At 39.4% G+C, this 19,914-nt stretch overlaps 1 protein-coding gene across 1 annotated transcript; it reads left to right on the top strand.

Moving 5' to 3' along the window:
• Positions 1 to 1,825: 1,825 nt before the first annotated feature.
• LOC121298139 (DDB1- and CUL4-associated factor 1-like) lies at positions 1,826 to 19,611 on the top strand. The gene is made up of 24 exons (XM_041225006.1): positions 1,826 to 2,004; positions 5,052 to 5,208; positions 5,614 to 5,690; positions 5,804 to 5,877; positions 6,096 to 6,209; positions 6,320 to 6,457; positions 6,663 to 7,127; positions 7,290 to 7,391; positions 7,837 to 7,995; positions 8,184 to 8,363; positions 8,596 to 8,805; positions 9,605 to 9,774; positions 10,147 to 10,271; positions 11,272 to 12,529; positions 12,833 to 13,031; positions 13,395 to 13,477; positions 13,752 to 13,836; positions 14,320 to 14,553; positions 14,840 to 14,933; positions 15,417 to 15,521; positions 15,632 to 15,705; positions 16,069 to 16,161; positions 16,350 to 16,641; positions 17,269 to 19,611. The coding sequence occupies exons 2-24, from the start codon at positions 5,060 to 5,062 to the stop codon at positions 17,334 to 17,336; spliced, it is 4,548 nt and encodes a 1,515-aa protein (XP_041080940.1). The 5' UTR covers positions 1,826 to 2,004; positions 5,052 to 5,059; the 3' UTR covers positions 17,337 to 19,611.
• Positions 19,612 to 19,914: the final 303 nt, after the last annotated feature.

Here is a 19,914-nt window from a genome sequence, read left to right as displayed (position 1 = left end):
CTGCGTTATACTCAGAGAAGCACTGGCTTCTCTTGTTTGAATTGTGAGCTGAAGTGAACACCTCCCTAACAGAACATGCATTCTCTCTTGTCTCTGTGTTTGGAAACACCGAGTGGTTAGCGCGACTCGCCTCAGCTTGATGCTTCTCTCTGCGATGGGGAAACTCAAGATTAACCAGACAAAATAAAGAGGTACAGTAATCAGAAAAGGTTGAGAACCACTGCTGTTTCTGTCCTGCTCACCATGGCTGTGATTAACTTGCTACAGGGGTTGCAGCTTTTGAATGAAATATATTAAATACATCACGATTAATTAATAAATCCGGGTTTTCTGAAATCGGTAACACAGATAGTACTAAGACTTCCTGATGGTAAATAAAAAGCTATTTCTTTGAACTCTCCTAACAGTGATTTGTGCTCATTTGTAGCTGTATTAGCGGGGTAATGGTGCGATACCCTATTGCAGTGCGCAACCACACTACTTGTTTGTGCTTGATATTTTCATTACAGTTTACCGATATGAAAGTAATACTAGCGTAGAGAACTTGAAAAGTTAAACTAGCAATACTGGTACATAAAATGTAGAGTGCCAGCACGTCACTGTATTTTCAAAAGTGAAAGCCACATACCCAACAATACCGCCAATCTGTTCCCGACACAACTACATTCTACTTACAAAAATAACGCATGCGCTTTATGAACATCAGGACAGGACAAAGATGTCAGAGGTAGGCGGAGCTAAGACGGGGGCGAGTGCCGGGAGCCCAGAAAGGATATTCTTGTTCAGATTGCATATGGGAATGGAGTGGCAATTAATACATGTTACAGGTACTGTATTTTGCAATTGCTACTAGTATCCATCCAAGTCAAAAGAAAGGCTGGTGTAACACTGCTGTGTCTCTCGACAGGCAATGCAAAGTACCTGCCAGATTAATTCTTACACGTTCTTTAAAAATAGTTATAATTTTTTTTTTTTTTTAAATAATGAAAAAAGGGGTTGTAAATTATATGCAGAATCGTTATAGCAACAGGATTGTAGTGTACAATTATGTTTTTGGTAATTTTGTAATGCATACAAACAGTGTCGGGTTAATACCTGGGTAAAAGTTACTGTTACACTGTGTTCAAATCTCACCTCTGCTGTTTGTTATAATTAAACAATTAAACATGTTCAAAAAATAATTGTCAGCGATTAAGCAGGCAAGCAGTGGTAAGAAAATCTTTCAGGTTTTGTATTAGTGTGTTGCTCCCCACAGCCATTATGCTCATTAATTAAATCAGAATTAAAATATTCATTCTTTGGAGGAACATGAATAAATTAACATGGCAACCATGGCAAAAAAGCTTTTTAAACGTTTCAAAACAAAGAACATAACATACCTAAAATGTATGTATCACACCAACATATTTCACATGTACAGAAACATTTAAAAACACAAACGCATACAACATTAACTTTCAAAATACAAATAAATAGAAAGAAGGAAAAATACACACACTGCAAAAAGTAATTCTTCGTCTATACAGACAACTGTGATACAGCACACACACACATAAGTGACAGAATTACAAAATCGTTTTCAACTGTCACATAATCATATATCGGTTCTTAACTTCTCTTACAAAATTAGAAGTTGTAGAATAGTATAGTTTCTTCTCCCGCCTGTCATCAAATGCTTTGCTTTGCTTTACCCTGAGCAGTTGTACTGAATCATGGGACAGCACGATTGCTTGTGCTATTCTTTCTATCTATGACCCAACCCCTTCTCCACGTTGAAAACACTCGCGCGGTGTCGCAGGCGTGGTGACGCGAAGAACGTGGTCGCCATAATAAACCAGCGCACACGGGAGCTGAAACGAGTGATCTCATAAAAGGCAGTGAAAATAATCACACAATATCTTTGTAAAATATTGATAGCTGGTGCGCAGTTGCAGCGTTGTGATTTCGGAGGGTACTGCGGGGTTATTCAAGAGGGCCAGGGGGGGAATCTGGCTAGACCCAGAGGTAAGACCTGTCTATTTGTTATTAGGACTCAGTGAACCTGCCTGTCTGTCACAGGAGATAGTGTTAGTCAGTTTGTATAAGTTTTGGGGCAACATAGCGGAAGAGAAATAGGAAAACACTAATTGTAACAAAACATGCAAGAATCGTCTTTTACAAAAATGCAATGATATCCTATTGATTGTTAAGTACAAATACTTCGGGCGGGACAGGCCAATGCAATTGTATGATATGAAATGAAAGCGGCTTACTCAACGTGATGATATCAGTACATGCATATACTTGGGGTAATTTAATGTTTAAAGACATCTGATACTGACCTTGCAATAAGACGTGCATCCCTGTATTCTCTCGTTAAATGAACAATGTTAGCAAAATTTAATTGACCGTCGGGATCGAGCGTTTACATTAACTAAAGTGAAGTAAGCCCGTGGTTGAGATTATTTATTTATAAATAAATACATAAGTAAATAACGTGTCTTAAGCTCGACCCAGTGCTGTTTTCCGCTGCGCCGAAAAAAAGTTGCAAAGTACTGTTCTAGGTTGTTCACTTTGATCTGGCTAAATGCTCCATGTCACACATAGTATACCGCTATACTGTATATTGATTAGTGGTATAATCACGCCACAAAACACTGACGGCGACAGTATCTTTTGTGCCGAAGGGGTAAGACATATCTGTGATAAGTTTGTAAAAACGTACAATAAGGACGTGTTTTGCTTTTATACTTTAGTTATGGATATTATTTTCTTTTTTTTTTTTATCGCCTTTGCTATTGTTTCAGTAATGGTCGATAGAGAACGGCAGTGTTCACTGTACTGTAAGTACATTGTGTGGCTGTTGTGTCACCAACTTCTTTACAAGCAAAAAGTTAAGACACGGTCATCCTGAGTCGGGTTTCGTGCAATGTTAACTGGTCATTTGCAGTGATTTGAAACCAGCAGCAATAGATACAGTACTATTTTGTATACTATCGTTTGGTATACCGAGTACGATCTTGTGATGTACCGAGTCTGTACCATACTACCAATTTGGGAGGCGAAGTAGGTAACTGATAAATCAAAATACATATAATTTCACATAGGCTCTGGAGGTTCAATGTGCTTACTGTAACATTTCTGTGGATAATTCATTTCACTGATATCCCGACAGGTGAGGCGCTGTCTCAATTCAATGGCCATTTGTGTGAAAGGTGCTGTTCTGTGAAAGGTGCTGGTTTTGTTCTAGTTGCAAGTTCTGGGGCTGTCTGTGTGTATATCAGACAAAGTGTGGCTTTTGGTCATAGGGATTTTTATTTTATTTATTTTTTGCATTGACATACTGCTAAATGTTAGTTTTACACAGCTAATGCACTAGCTGTACAACACACGCTGTACCTGTTGCTGTAGCGCTGCAAGCTGGAAACATATTTGATAAATCGGTCTTTCACTATACTGTGTTCTGTCTTCTTGTTTAAATGCATTGAGTCAGTCAAAGTGTGGTTGAAACTCTAATGTAATGACTACACCTGAGAAGGAATTCACACTTGAGCAAAATTCATAAACTGACAGTTTTCTGAATCAAATCAGTTAGCATGTCCAATATTCGAAATACCAAGACAGTGTGTGTGTGTGTGTGTGTGTGTGTGTGTGTGTGTATATATATATATATATATATATATATATATATATATATATATATATATATATATATATATATATTATATATATATATATAAATGTATATGTAGTATTGACATGATTGTCAGGTGGATAGTAGCCTAATATGAAATTAAATGATTCATTGGATCATCTTAGTCACTAGCTGATAAACATTTTTTAATGGCCTGCAAATCAAGTATAAAAGGTTACAAGTAACAGAGAGATGTCTTTTTTTATTCCTTACAGTGGAAACATAATTCTGTCACTGTGACCTTTATGGCTACAAATTACAATTTTCGAGAATGGTTCTTTGGAACCAAACTAAAGTTATCTAGTCAATTAAGACCTGAACCCTGAACACAGTCTTTTCTCTTTTTTTTATCAGCAGTAACCAATTTTGTAATATTTATTTTTATTTTATTAGTGTGGGTTAGAACAGCGTTTTTGTTGAAGCATCCCCATATCTTGAACATCATTTGAGGTGAAATGTTTAATTGTGTGTATACACAGTGACTACTGTGTTTCTGCAGCGCTTGTAGTCAGTACGTTAAATTACTTCTGCTGGTATCTGTGAAAGAAAGAGCGTTGGCTGTTGCAGAAAGATAGTTGTATTATTTATACATTTTAGTTTTTAGATGATGTGCAGTTAAAGAATAGGCTGTTAAGCCAGTTCATTCTGTATTTAATAGGACTTTGAATACTTGGATTCCAATATTCTACTGAAATGCTCAAATACACAGAAGTATTTAATACATGACTAAAAATGTTTTGGCTACAGCCAAGAACACTTGAGCTAGTTATGAATGATAACACCCCCCCCTTGCTACCCCACAATCTGCAGCAGGCAGGCGGTGAGTCAGCACCTGCATGCCAGAGGACACACAAACAATCTGCTGGGTGTTGTATTAGAATAGCTTGTAGTTAATTCCAGTGGCCACCGGGGAAGGGGTGGAATGAAAACTTATACAAAGCTACATGTACATCATAACCCACCCCCCCCCCCTCGTTAGAGTAACTTGAGAACGTAGGAGATATTGTAATTGAAGCAATAATCATTATTTCAACAAATTAGATCCTCTTGTGCAGCACTAATTCCGATGTACCTTCAGTTTGTTTTGTGCAGTTCCACAGGCCTGTTTCAATAAATTAGTTGTGCTTTTAATATAGGAGCTTTATAAATCTTCAGTCCAGATTTGCATGTCAATGTGAAATTTCATGGTCCCTTTGCTGTCTCTTCTGCTTACAATTAAAATGCTGCTGTTAGGTAGTGGTAGAACATCTGCTGGAGCAGTAACGACACAGGATTGTTAAGTTTAATAATTATATTCGTTTTTTCAGTTGAATGGTACAAAGTGTATTTAGAAATTTAAGTGAACAGATTGTTCATTTTGATGTGCTTTCTCTATTAGGCTTAGCCATGGCTTCGGCTTCGGCTTTGGCTTTGGCTTCGGCTTCAGCTTCGGCTTCCACACATGTAGATTCCAAAGCAGAACTTTCCTCATTGCTGGAGCAGTGGGAAAGGGAACAGCATGGCAGTGGGCAGGAGATGGTCCCCATTCTCACCAAGTAAGTGTGGGAGTCATAAAACATCTAATTGACAACTTCCTTGTGAAACACAAGGGCCCAGTGATGGAAGATTTATTCACAACGTTTGATTTGCTTCCCATTCGTGTACTGTTTTGTCTTCCGTCCCCACCCCACCCCACCCTGCTTGCATTCATTATGTCATGTAAATAACATCGACCCTTAGAAAAGCAGTGGAGAGGCCTACAGCTAAAATGATGCAGTGAGGCTGAAGCTGGAGATTCTGTACCCAGCCTGAACTGTTGCTTATTATAATGGGTGTGAATCTCTTGCTTTGCTTTTTGTCAATCTATAGGCTACTGCTGTTTATATGATCACACAGTAACCCAGCTTGTGCATGCACAGCTAGTGCACTGTATAAATCTGTAACACTTCAATGTCTGTCAGGATCTCAGATCTGATTGAGAGGGAGACAGAAGAGTATCATAAAGCTGATCCTGACCCCTTTGATGACAGGCATCCAGGTAAGACTAGAGCACATTTTTGCCACTTTTCTCTTCCAAGTCATGCCCAAGCATCATCTTTGAGAATTTTATCCTGCCTAATGTTTATATTAGATATTCTTTTACTGTTGCAGGACGTGCTGATCCAGAGGGCATGCTGGGACAGCTTCTTAAAATTCTTTTTAAGAATGATGACTTCATGAATGCGGTAAGAGAATCCCAACTGTTTTACTCTGCATTGAGAAAGGTGGTGTAATAAACTTTACATTAAAGTAATAAAGTATGTTAGTAACATACATTTTAACTCCAAGAACTTTGAACAGTCAGTCGTGAATAAATATATTAAAAACTAAGTCAAGTTGACCATTCTGTGATTATTTATTTATTTATTTATTTATTCATGTGTTTATTTTCTACTCCTATCAGCTGGTAAATTCGTATGTGATGACAAGCAGAGAGCCATCTTTAAACACAGCTGCCTGTCGTCTTCTGCAGAATATCATGCCAGGGTTGGAAACGGCTGTTGTCTTTCAGGAGAAGGTAGGAACTTTGGACAACAACCCAGTATTGGTCATGTGCCGTTTTCAGGTCCACTTTCTGTGTATAAGAATGTATGGATTATAGGGGGATTCCTTGTGTTTCACCCTTAGGAGGGGATTGTTGAAAAGCTGTTTAAATGGGCGCGAGAAGCAGAACAACCACTGAGGACCTATGCCACCGGGCTTCTGGCTGGGGCCATGGAGAACCAGGATATTGCTGCAAACTACAGAGAGGAGAACTCTCATCTGGTGAGTGCACCACTCTCCTCCTTTTCACATTTTGTATTTTAACTAATCCATGTTAACCAGCCCAATTAAGGTACACACCGCTAACAAAAATATATTTCCAGAAGTCTTCTACCAGTAGCAATATATTGGGATAGGAAATCCCTGGGCAAAATTTCGGTATGTCTAAATATCTTTATATATTAAATGGTTATTTTTATTTCTTCAGGTTCCACTAATGCTACAGCGTTTACGAGAACTGCAGGAAAAGGAGTTTAAGCGCCGAAGTCCACAGAAGATGTTCACTGTCGATGAAGAGGCCGTGGATGCTAACTTTGGTGACGTGTCTTTGGACAACATAGAGGAGAAAGAGGCATTGGAAGAAAGTGAACTCCCATTTCAGCTGAACTCGACTCACAAGACTAGCAGCAGGGTGAACTCTGCCACTAAACCTCCTTGTGATGGAGAAGATGGCAAGCATGGAAGATCTGGGAAGAATTCAAAGAAAGCAAAACAGAAACTGAACTTTTCCATTCCGGAACCAGACCGGGTATTCACTGAGCTGTCAAACAGCAGTTGGTCTGAGATGTCCCCCTGGGTGATTGGGACCAACTACCACCTTTATCCTTTAACCCCAGCCATAGAGCAAAAGTTGATTCTGCAGTACCTAACTCCTCTCGGGGAGTACCAAGAGGTTAGATATCTTGTGCTTGTTTAACTGTTGAATTTTTCTTTATGCAATGAGCAGTACAGGATTTCAAACTAAATTAGGGATTGAGGTGTCTGTAAATGAACTGTGTCTTGCTGATGTTTTCTTTTGATACATATATCATGATGTCTTCATTTTTGTCTGCAGCTTTTGGCTGTGTTTATGCAGCTTGGTGCCCGGGAGCTACTGATGTATTACATTGACCTGAAACAGACCAATGATGTCCAGCTTACCTTTGAAGCTCTGAAGGTATTGCTACAGTTTTTGTTGCTGGTATTCTTGCTATTTATCTTGGTGTCAATTCTAATTAGATTAAAATTTTAACATTATAAATGTTTATTAAAGTGTGCATAACACCCTGCAAAGTTTAGAAGAACGTATTCCATTACCTTTGCTGTGTCCCGTGTTTTCCTATCTCAGCATTTTATATGTAAACCTTTTACTGACTTTTTAATCACACATCATGGGTCATAAATCAACTGAGCAATACATTTACTCTGGAGAGCGTTCGACAGGAGAGGACACTCGGAATGCAGAATGCACACTCCCTTCTGCAACATTGTTACTGCAGGGAGCATGAGCTGGATAGGTGTTTCGAAGAAAAACTTGGTACTGGAGAGCCTCGTGATATATATACAAATAATTTTAGTTAGCGAGTCCTATTGATTAGGGTTTTATTCTCTCTTCCCTGTAGTATCTGGCCTCCTTGCTCCTCCACAAAAAGTTTGCTGCCGAGTTTGTGGGACATGGTGGTGTTCAGAAGTTGCTTGAAATACCTCGCCCATCCATGGCAGCTACTGGCGTGTCTTTGTGTCTATATTACCTAGCATATAATCAGGATGCAATGGAGAGGGTAAGGGTTTTCATCCTTGTAACCTGTCTCTGTTTAGGTTAGGTATTATCTTTGATTTCGTGGGGATTTTTACTCCATATGTTCCACCTGCTTTTTATTGGCATTGAATTCTACAGCAACAGGACATTTAACAAAATCTTAGACCGCTAATGGGGAGTAATTCATATCCGATGTTTTGCCGCTGGCAGGTGTGCATGCTCCCTCACAGTATCCTGGCAGATGTGGTCGGGTACACCCTGTGGTTGCTGGAGTGCTCTCACGCATCAGGGGGCTGCCATGCCACCATGTTCTTCTCCATCTCCTTTGCTTTCCGTGCCGTCCTGGAGCTCTTTGACAAACAAGACGGTCTGCGGCGCCTTGTCAACTTGGTAAGTCCAGTAAACACTAACTTTATTTCAACTCGTTAAATCCAATGTCTATATACATGTACAAGTTTTCAGTTGTGTCCGGCCATCGGATACAGCTTGGGGAAAGTCCAGTAACAGTTGTTTTTAAAAGGGTTTTCAGTGGCCGTGGTGAAGAATTGACTTGGCTTTTTCAAATGGTCCACTAGATATGCACTAGATGTGTATGTATACTGTATATATTTATCTCCTTCAGATTAGTACCCTAGAGATCCTGAACCTGGAAGATCAGGGAGCCTTGCTGAGTGACGATGAGATCTTTGCTAGCCGGCAGACGGCCAAGCACACCTGCATGGCACTACGCAGATATTTTGAGGCACATCTGGCGATCAAATTGGAACAGGTGAAGCAGTCTCTGCAGCGGACAGAAGGAGGCGCTCCCGTTCACCCTCAGCCTCAGTATAAGGTGAGGTGAACAGTTCAATAAATGACTTGTGAGACTGAACACCAATGAGGGATTCATAAGAAAATCTACAACAGTAACTACAACTTGGCTTTGCTTTATGATTTTATAACTTTTACAAGCAATGAAGTACTTTATTTAAAAAAAATGCTATTGCTATTATGTGCTGTGCTGTATTTGAACCTAACATAACAGCCACCTAAAGCACAACAGAATATCTCAAAGTTGCAATTTACTACTTTTCATGTTTCACGTCAAAGTGGGGTTGATTTAACAGATTAACCTTTTATAGTATCTGAAGGCTATACTGAAAAATATCTGTTATTAAATCAATTCCACCTGAGAGTAAAGTATAGCTTTTTAGATCTAATTTCTAAACAATAGTCAGTTCAACTTAAATTGAACCCAGAAATGTGCATAGCTTTTGATCATTTAATAACAGGTTTATATTCTAGTATAGTGTTATACTGCCCCCAGCTCAGGCTTACTGCTTGCCATAGGCTGGATTTAGACATGGTGGCTATGCACTTTTCATTGAAGAAGTAATTGAGATTTTGAGGTGTACTTGCCAGCTTCTTAACATTTTGTAATCCTTCTCATTTATTCAAGTTTTCAACTCTGTAATCTGGGTGGTACCCTTTTTACTGTACACCGTTTATGCAACCTGACTGAATCAGAGAAAGCATTGTACAGTTCCTGTCTGTACTGGCTTTTTTGTGGTCGCTAATGGCATTTTGGGAAAGGATGTATCTTCTAGCTGGCTCCCAATTGTGACTTTGTGTGTGTTTTTTGTTTTTTGCAGGCATGCTCATATACACGAGAACAGGTTGTGGAGATGATGGAGTTTCTAATAGAGTATGGTCCAGCTCGGCTCTACTGGGAAGCAGCTGAAGACTTCCACAGGCTCTCTTGTATCCACCTCATGCTGCAGCTAATCTCCATAGCTTGTGATTGGAGGACCTACTATGGAAGGTACATATCTAAATCACAGTAGCCTAACTTCTTTTTTTTTTTTTTTTTTTAATTAATTTTATTTTGTGTCTCTTTATAAAATAATTAAATGATAGAGCATAATAATAAAGATATAAACTAGAAACATGAATAGAACTTTAACAGTAACGTCAGAGTTTCTGTCATCAAATTCCTATTTGAAACATCTGAGTCTGTTTGCAGAATGATTAACAGTAAGAGGCTCTAATAGAAGCATTCTCACATGCAGTTGGGTGAATAGGAATTATTTAACAGATATTACATCCCTTTATCTGCCTGTCATGCGAATAGAGTTCGGAACACGATTGTGTTCCGATTTAGTTCCCATTTTATTTGTATTTTTTCTCACTCAAGGAGTGATACAGTACGGTATGCGCTGGATGTGCTCGCCATTCTCACTGTGGTCCCGAAAACTCAGCTGCTGCTAGCCGAGCCTGTGGATGTGCTTGATGAGAGCGGCTCAACGGTTTCCACTGTGGGTCAGTACCTCCTGGGTGTTTGCCACTTCCAGTGCCCTGCCTAGCTCATACGATTACTGGTCACAAGTTCAGTTCCTGCCCAAGGATAACTTCTTCAGATACACCATCCACAATGTAAATTTCAGAACTGCATCAATACACAGTAAAACGCACCAGTAAAGGCTAATTTTTAGTAATTGTCAATCTTTCTCTCTGATAATAGGAGCCTTTGCCTACCTAGAAGTTCTGATTTATCTAATTTGATTCCATATTGTGACTTTTACCGCAGTGCAACTTTTAAGTAATTATGAACAAATTGGAAGGAAAAAAAAACCCTGCTTAATAAATTATACATATTTTTAAATGATTTAAAATTATAATGAAGCTCTCTAGCCTCACCTGCAATGCAGCCCTGCTTGCCCTTATTTATACATTAGAGTAAGGTTCATTTTTTAACATTTAAAGCGATTATTTTCTGCCAGTAATTTTTGTTAATATTGCCATGCCCATAGCATTTAACGTTAAAAGGTATGAAGGGGTTTTGTAGTATTTTACAACCAGATTTCCAATTTCACTCTTTTCAGATTGAATATTATTACTGGAATAAGTACCGTTTCAGTTTTACCATGCTTTTGTCGGATTTTAATATTCTTTTTGTGGGTAGTAGGGTAAAGTAATTATGTAAGCATTGAAAGCAGGTAGTTGTTTATTACCTTTGAGTTTTTCTTTCTAACATTTAATGAAAGAATATTCAAAAATGGCCAGAATTGTTTTGTTGCTTAGAATGTAGTTTCATGCAATCCATTTATGCATACTGTTTTATAGAATAATTGTATTTCAGTTTTAATATGATCTGTGTAAATCTGGGCACCTCTTTAGCCGGTCAAATTACTGAAACCTGTTTCACATATTTTAGCAATAAGTCATCTTTTTTGTATCAGACCAATAATTAACATTGTGGCTTGTAGGTTTGAAATATTCCGAGGCTTGTTTTTATTTTACTTGCCTTGTTGATTTGCAGGAATGAGTATAATCCTTGGCGTTGCTGAGGGTGAGGTGTTTGTGAACGATGCAGAAATCCAGAAGTCTGCTCTCCAGGTGGTGATCAACTGTGTATGCGCGCCCGATAAGCGAATCTCCAGCATTGGCAAGTTCATCTCTGGGACGCCTCGGCGCAAGCTGCCCCAGAACCCCAAGAGCACAGAGAATGTGCTGACCAAAATGTGGAACGTGGTGCAGTCCAACAACGGCATCAAGGTGCTGTTGTCCCTGCTTACTGTCAAGATGCCCATTACAGATGCTGACCAGATCAGGGCGCTGGCCTGCAAGGCTCTGATGGGACTTTCTCGCAGCAGCACAGTAAAACAGATCATCAGCAAGCTGCCTCTTTTCAGCAGCGGACAGCTCCAGCAGTTGATGAAGGAGCCAGTTCTGCAGGACAAACGAAACGAACATGTCAAGTTCTGCAAATATGCTGCAGATTTGATTGAGAGGATCTCTGGGAAGCCACTGCTTATTGGAGCAGATGTCTCTTTGGCCAGGCTGCAGAAGGCAGATGTAGTGGCGCAGTCACGTATATCCTTTCCTGAAAAGGAACTACTGCTGCTCGTCAGGAACCACCTGGTTTCCAAGGGGCTTCATGATACCGCCGCGGTCCTTACTAAAGAGGCTGAACTGCCCATGGCCATACTGTCTCACTCTTCGACTTTCAACGCTGTAGCCACATCTGCATCTCCCGTAGCGCTTCCTCGAACACCTCGTCTGGCTAACGGGGTGTCTCCAAGGCTGGTCACCCTCTCTTCCTTATCCACTACCCCGTCCACCAGCCATGCCCAGGCCAGGCCTTCTACCTCTCAAACGCAGTCGTCTGCTGTGGTTCCCCATGCCAATGGCTCTCCTTTGATCGGAAGAATCAGTTTCACTCGGGAACGTCCGTCACCCTGCAACGGCAGGAAGCTGAGGATCCTGCGGCAGAAGTCGGACCACGGCGCCTACAGCCAGAGCCCAGCGATGAAAAAGCAGTTGGATAGGCACCTGCCCTCTCCACCCTCCCTGGACAGTATCATTACAGAGTACCTTCGGGAGCAGCATGCCCGCTGCAAAAATCCTGTCACCACCTGCCCCCCCTTCTCCCTCTTCACTCCACACCAATGCCCTGAGCCCAAACAGAGACGCCAAGCCCCGACCAACTTCACCTCCCGCCTCACACGGAGGGTAGTCTATCCCAAATATGGGGGGGTGGACGGTGGTTGCTTTGATAGACATCTTATTTACAGCAGGTAATAACACACTTTGTATTTTAGCTGCTCTGAACTGAAATATAGGGTATATAAGATATGTGTACTGTGTTTTTCCTTATGATCTTTGTACATGCACTTATATAAGTGATATATTACATATCTAAAATACAGACACTAAATGCGTTATTTAACTGCTGTATAACACTAATTAAAAAATAAAGAAAGAAAAAAACAAACTTGAAAAAATAAAGATTTCAGCCCTATACGCTTTTATTTTTATTTTTACTTCTTACATATAAAGGTTACCACCACAGTGTCTTCACTTTTTAATTCTCTTTATAGATTTCGTCCCATCTCGGTGTTCCGGGAGGCAGACGAGGATGAGAGCGGCTTCATGTGCTGTGCGTTCTCTGCTCGGGAACGCTTCCTGATGCTCGGGACCTGCACAGGACAGCTGAAGCTCTACAATGTGTTTAACGGGCAAGAAGAGGCCAGTTACAATTGCCACAATTCTGCCATCACTCACCTTGAACCATCAAGGGTAAGTATGGCAGCAAGACGTAAACATTTTACAGTTATAAAAATCCAACCCAAGGAAGAAAAAAGAGGGGAGGGCTGGCTGTGAAGATAACATTGGAGGCCAAACTAGATTAACTTTGACATGCAATTAGGCAGACAGTCCAAATTGAATAAGTGCTTTTCTAGATATATGTTGAAATATAAGTGTAACACAGACAGGATGCCTCCCGCTATATTCTGATACTTTCAATAAGAGATGCATATCTGGGGAAACAAAACTCCTATTTGGAACATTAGACAAAGGAGAAATGGACAACATTGAAGCATCTGGGCCTAAATCAGTCGTTTCTGTTTCTCATTTGATAACCCCACCCCTTTTCTCTAGGATGGCTCGTTGTTGTTGACGTCGACCACATGGAGTTACCCCCTCTCAGCTCTCTGGGGGATGAAATCAGTCTTTGACTTAAAGTAAGCACTTCCAGGGAATGTGGTGAATTGAAAGCCTGTGTACTGTTTGTTTTTCAACTTTTGATATATTAAAGAAGCGATGACCTTTTGTTTTGTTACATATTTGATATTGTAATAAAGCATTTTATAGATAATGGTCAATTTCTGTTATATTCAGCTGTTTCATCGAACCCTTTTAAACTGTTTTAGTTAAACAGGTATGCCTCTTGACTCATTTTTTTATTTTTTTGTGAGTTCATGTGTCTTTAAATAATACTGAATATATTTCTTACAGACATTCATTTTTAGATGATCATTATGTTGAGTTCAGTAAACTTTCTCAGGACAGAGTCATTGGTACAAAGGAAGATATTGCTCATGTGAGTTTTTCTTCTAATATGATGATTATCAAAATGAATTGTTTTAGAAAATGCTTCTCTCTGAGTGTCTAGAACAGTATATTTAAATTATTACCCATATGATAACCCAAATGGGGGGTGGGTGTAATTTGGCTATATGCACACAAATTCTGACTTTTGTGCAATTACGCATCCTATCTTTTTATTTATTTTTGTATGTGTTTTCAATTATAGCAATAATCCATATAGTGTATACATGTATAATACATAGATGTTTGTAGCCAGTAAGGATATAGAGTCGATTTGGGGCTGACTGCAAACTAAACAAGAGTGGCACAGTTGTTCAGGTTGTTTTCCCTAGAGTTTGCTTGTTAAGTTTCTTTACTGACAAACTGAATAACACTGTAATTAATAGGTTCTACTGTTGGTGCTATAGAAATGTACATACATAGACAGGACAATGTAGTAAGGCTTAGACTTCTCTTTTTTTCCCTTAAATCTAAGATCTACGATGTTCAGACTGGTCAGAATATCCTTGCACTGAACAATCCTGACCTCTCGAATAACTACAAAAGGAACTGTGCCACTTTCAACCCCACTGATGACCTGGTATTGAATGATGGGGTGATGTGGGACGTGCGTTCTGCGCAGGCGATCCACAAGTTTGATAAATTCAACATGAACATCAGTGGAGTTTTCCACCCGAATGGGCTGGAAGTCATCGTCAATACTGAAATTGTATCCTTTTTATAATGGATAGATGCCATGAATTTAAACTTGAAGTTCATTTTCATTCTTCTCCTGTTTAAGTCCTGGGCATCTCCACAGTTATGCTGGTTTTATTTTAAGGATTACTATCCATTGAGGACAAGGTTAGGATGAACAACCTGTTTACTTGGGATCCGGGAATCTTCAAGTATAAGACCTGTGTGCATTTGATGTGTTTTTGGATTTGTTTGGTATTTCTAAAGATGCTTGTAATGATAATGGTTGATGCTTGTGCTTTCTTAACCATTCATCTCAGTGGGACCTAAGAACTTTCCATCTCCTCCACACTGTTCCCGCACTGGACCAATGCAGAATAGTCTTCAATAACAACGGAACTGTAATCTACGGAGGTGACATTATAAGATAATTACTTTTAAGAGATCTCGTTTCACTGCAAGCTGTTGGCTCATAGCCTAGCAAGCAATGGACTGGCAATTGTAGACTGTTGCTGTTTGCTTTTTTTTTTTTTTATTTAGCACATAATCCCTGTGAAGTGGCGGATGTTTGTGTTTTTAAAATATTCATTATCATGTTTGTTTCTGATCAGTAAAATCTATTGGAAAACATAATTGTTAGGCAACTTGTCTTGCATGGCAGGCAATCTGTTCAGTCTTTGCAAATGACATTCTGAGCCTGGGTTAACTGAATTGCTGTGGATTCAGCTCAGGCTTCAATAAGAGCTTGATCTAATATACAATAGTGCTAATCTGCTGTCAAGATACAGAAAGATGCTTCTGCTTGAGATGGTGTGTACTTCATTCTTGTGTCAGGATGCATATTTAGTAAGAATAACTGCTGATGTGGCTCAACGGTGGTTGTTTTCTGTTTCCTAGCTATGCTGCAAGCAGATGATGAGGATGACATGGTTGAAGAACGAATGAAAAGTCCCTTTGGGTCCTCCTTTAGGACTTTTGACGCTACAGATTACAAGCCTATAGGTAAATTATAGTCACCCCTTGTATATTTGCTCATTGTCAGAGTGGTGGGTTTTAAGTGATTTTGTTCGACGTTGTAAATTAATTATGTTGTTGCCTCTATCTCTTTTTAGCTACCATTGATGTGAAAAGAAATATTTTTGACCTTTGCACTGACACCAAAGATTGCTACATGGCTGTCATTGAGGTAAACGTGATTTTAGTTTATTCCCCTAAATGAGTAATGAATAGTAATAAAAAATAATGCCTGTAACGAAGTACTCGCTCTAATACTAGCAAACGACTACCATTGCTTATTGATAGGAATTACCGACTTCCTGAAGTGACACATTGGCATCAGGCAATTTTCCTGCTTATGGAAGTGGCTTGTATTTCCATCCATTTTGCAAAATAATTCTGCAAAATAATTCCTGAAATAAAAAAATGCAAAATACATTTGTACTGTACATGGAAATGTGAGACTAAGCATGTGACCAAGTCAGCTTGCAGGTGATCACTTCTAATTGGCTTCAGGAATAACTCATTTAAGCCTGCTGGACATGTTTTTCAGAACCAGGACGCCCTCAACATGGACACTGTCTGCCGTCTGTATGAGGTGGGGAGGCAGCGGCTGGCAGAGGAGGAAGAGGATGAGGAAGACCAGGTTAGAATATTATTAATATATAGGATTCTTTAAGTTGATCATAGCAAGTGATTTTAGATGATGTAATTTTATCCTTTTTGAAAGGTCTAAAGCAGACAGAGAACAGAGAAGTATACTTTGCGTTGAACATGATTGTGGGCCCTGTAGAACAGTGAGGTTGTGAATGATGCGATTCCTGATCCCAACAGGATGAGGAACCGGAGGATGACGACGACGATGACGACGACGATGACGATGACGACGATGACTCTGATGATGACCTGGATGATCTGGACACAGACCCCCTGCTGGAGGCAGAGCTGGGCGAGAACAACGAAAACGGGGGGGATGATGACGATGACGGGGACCACGACTTCTCTCCCTCCGACGATGAGGAGGTGGCACGCCTGCTGGAGGCGGAATTGGAGGGCGAGGACGATGAAGATACCGATGATGATTCGGACAATGCTGATGAAGACGTGGAGCTTATTCTGCAGACCTGTGAGTATCCGACTTCCTACTCTCAAGGAAGCCAGAATAGTTAATTGTGTCGCCTGTTCTTAATTAACCTCAAGGTCCCGCCTTATCTTGACGCCTTATGTTAACATATGCTATCAGAATTCACATTGGAACCTCTGAGAATCCTAGGTGCCAGTCTTGATGTAGTGTATAAGTATGTATTGTTCTCATGTATACTCAATAAAGGAGTTCCTTCTGCAGCTCTATAAAAATATTCAGGATTTAAGCCTGTATAGTACTAGTTGCTGCACCTTGTCAAGTTTGACTCCAAAAGCTGTTGAAGAAACTGTTTATGTATTTTATAGTTATGAGTTGAAGAGTCCAAAAACCCTGAGCGATCCAAGCCATTTTTGTTTGTGTTTTTTGTAACCCTAGCATATTGTGTTCTCTAGAATGGCCTATGAGAATGTTCAAGCGTCTTTACTGTCTCTGTCTCTGGTCAACTTCTCCCTGTCTAAAACTCTGCAACACAAACTGAAATACTAAATGTATTCAAGTATGCAACTGTAGATTTGGCGTTTCTAACACCAGGACCCTGTTTGCAAATAGATGCATTATGTATATTTTGATAAAAAATTAAGGTAAAAGCAATTTTCTGTTCCTTTACAGCTGACAGCTCAGATAACTCTGATAACTCTGATTTGGAAGATGATGTTATCTTGTCTCTAAATGAGTGAGGAGATCGAGAACCGCCACTAAGCGATGTCAAGAACACACTCCTTGGAAATGTCTAGGCAAAAGATTTCAGAATAAAAATGGAAAGTAGCGGAAAATCAGGCACCTGAGATTTCAGAGCTAGCAGAATGAGCATTTCAACACGGCCTCCAGGGGGCTCCCAGACCAAAGGACCCATTTGGAGGTGAAAAACAGGGTAAGGCCACAGGAGGTTGAAGGGTGGAAATATAAGCCAGACTGCAAGATATTTGTATGATAGCATTTCTTAAGAGTAAGAAATAGTTTTATATAAAATGATATGTGGTGTGGTGCTTGAAAAGCCCCTGGAAACATTTACCAGTATTTTGACCATTTGTGGAACACTTTTTATTGTACACGAACTATTTTACAAAATGTACTGCTGCAAGGCCAGGCCTCCCTTTTCATAATTATTGGTGGATAGTGTTACTTTTTTTTAGGTTTTCTTTTAGGGTTTCAGTGATCATCTCATAGAGAAGTGTGGCTTGAATAGAGCGAGCTTCCTTGACCAGTGCCTACCTTATGGCCTCTAACTAGGCATATACAGTTGAAGGCTGTACTTGCTGATCCCAATTTATTCCTACCCATTTAATTCATGGCTGAACCACAACAAAAATTACAGGGAGTTTGCAATTGTATGTGAAGCAAATAGACAAGACTGGTCTTTTTTTTTTTTTTTTTTCAAATAGATTTTTGTGGTTCAAACTAACTCTGGCAGAGAACTGAACTGAAAACTGACTTTCAGTGTTACAGCTACAGCAACCTATAAAGAATAGTTGGAATAAAATAGATTTGAATGCTTGACCAGGTTTTAAGAGGGTTGTAGTTCTGTGGTTGTAAAATTAGCATAAAAGAGATGATCAAAGAAAAGCATGCCCTCTTGATTTGTTTTGAATGCCACCAAATCACTTCTAATCATTTTCATTTCTGAACCAAACCAACAGACAGAAGTTTAAAAATGACTGTTGTTTTTGGTGTGAAGGCACAGCCATAACAAAGAATGAAAAACTGTCAATTCATGATACATTTTGATGCTGAAATATAAAAAGTCAAGTTGACTGAGTGCTAGATGTTTATTGCCATCTCTTACTAAATTCTATGAGGGAGTTATTGGGTAACTTCATCTAACTTTTACAATTTAGTGATGATAGTTCAGACTTTACAAACTTTACAGTTTCTCCTGTATATGGTTTGGAAGTTCTTTACATTTTACACTGGTATAGCTCACAGTTATAATTCCAGAATTGCAAACACATGTCCACAAAGAATAAAAATTGCAAGAATAACTCCTGTCGGGAATCTCCTTCACTCCACAGTTATCAGGCATGTGTATAATTGTGCTGGAGTGATTTAGTAACCCCCCACCCCCTCAACATTTGATGTCATTGATGTTCTGTTACTTCACTGATGGTTGCTGCTTACCGATGGTTACCAGTCTTTGGCTACTTATGAGTGAGTAGCACTGATGTGCCTGTTCAAAGATAACTTTTCTTCCCCCATTCCTCACTGTTTAGATTTTTAAACTATGGAATGTTCTAAGCTATAAACACTGATCAGGTGCTTTAATGTCTACCGTACCTTGTCCAGGGAACGAGTGTCAGGTGTGGGGTCTCTGTCTCAAGGTCTGTTGCTAATACCGCAAGCTTCATTCCCAAAAGAGACTTCAACATGAGAACCCAGTGTCTTTATGAATCTGTTGTGCTGCCTTGAGCAATCCTTCAAAACACGTTCTTGTAAAAAAAAAAAAAAAAAAAGGCATCTGTTGAGGAAATCTAAGATGTCCCTGTTGCTCCAGCTGATGCCACTGTAGGGCAGGGAAGTGAAGGGATTTATTTTAATGTGTGGATAGATGAAATTTGGAAGACTGCCCATTGGATATTTAAAAAAAAAAGACAACTTGCAGATTGTTTAATAAATGATATACCCGAACAAAGACTGGCACATTGGTCTCTCGGAGATATTTCTATTCATGAGACCCAACTTGACTGCCCCAGTGATGGTGAATAAGCCAAAGGGAGGGATGCCGGGGGGGACGACAAAGTTTTATGTAATCTGCAATACTTTGCAGGATTTACTTTTTTGTTTTTTGTTTTTTTTTTCATTTTACAAAGTGTGGGACATTTTTGTTTATTGTGTGCATTTTGTTGTAATAAAAAAAATAGCCACAAAATAAACCTGTAAAGATCCTGGTACAGAATGTAGCTAAAATATTTTTATTACAAAAGGAAAAAATTAAATAAATTCTTTAAAGCATCATGTGTCTGTGGTAACATTTGTTTGTTTTGTTTTATTCAGCTACTTAATATTAAAAGTTAAATTCGACACCCGCTTCCTTAGGCCAGTCCAGTTAGGATCTTGAAATATAAAGCTCTTCGTGTGGACTTGAATCCCAAGCATTGCAAATGATCAGTCATATAAGGATGTGATGTTTAATTATATAAGTACGAGAACATCCTATGTTTTTACAAATTATCTGTGGACAATGCAGCAATAACAGCATTTATGTAAGTGTGTGTGTGTGTTTTTTTTTTAATTACATTTTCTATGTGGTAATACAAGTGT

This window comes from Polyodon spathula, chromosome 23 (genome assembly GCF_017654505.1).
Source record: "Polyodon spathula isolate WHYD16114869_AA chromosome 23, ASM1765450v1, whole genome shotgun sequence".
NCBI classification, from domain to species: domain Eukaryota; kingdom Metazoa; phylum Chordata; class Actinopteri; order Acipenseriformes; family Polyodontidae; genus Polyodon; species Polyodon spathula.
This window is presented reverse-complemented; position numbering and strand designations above follow the sequence as displayed.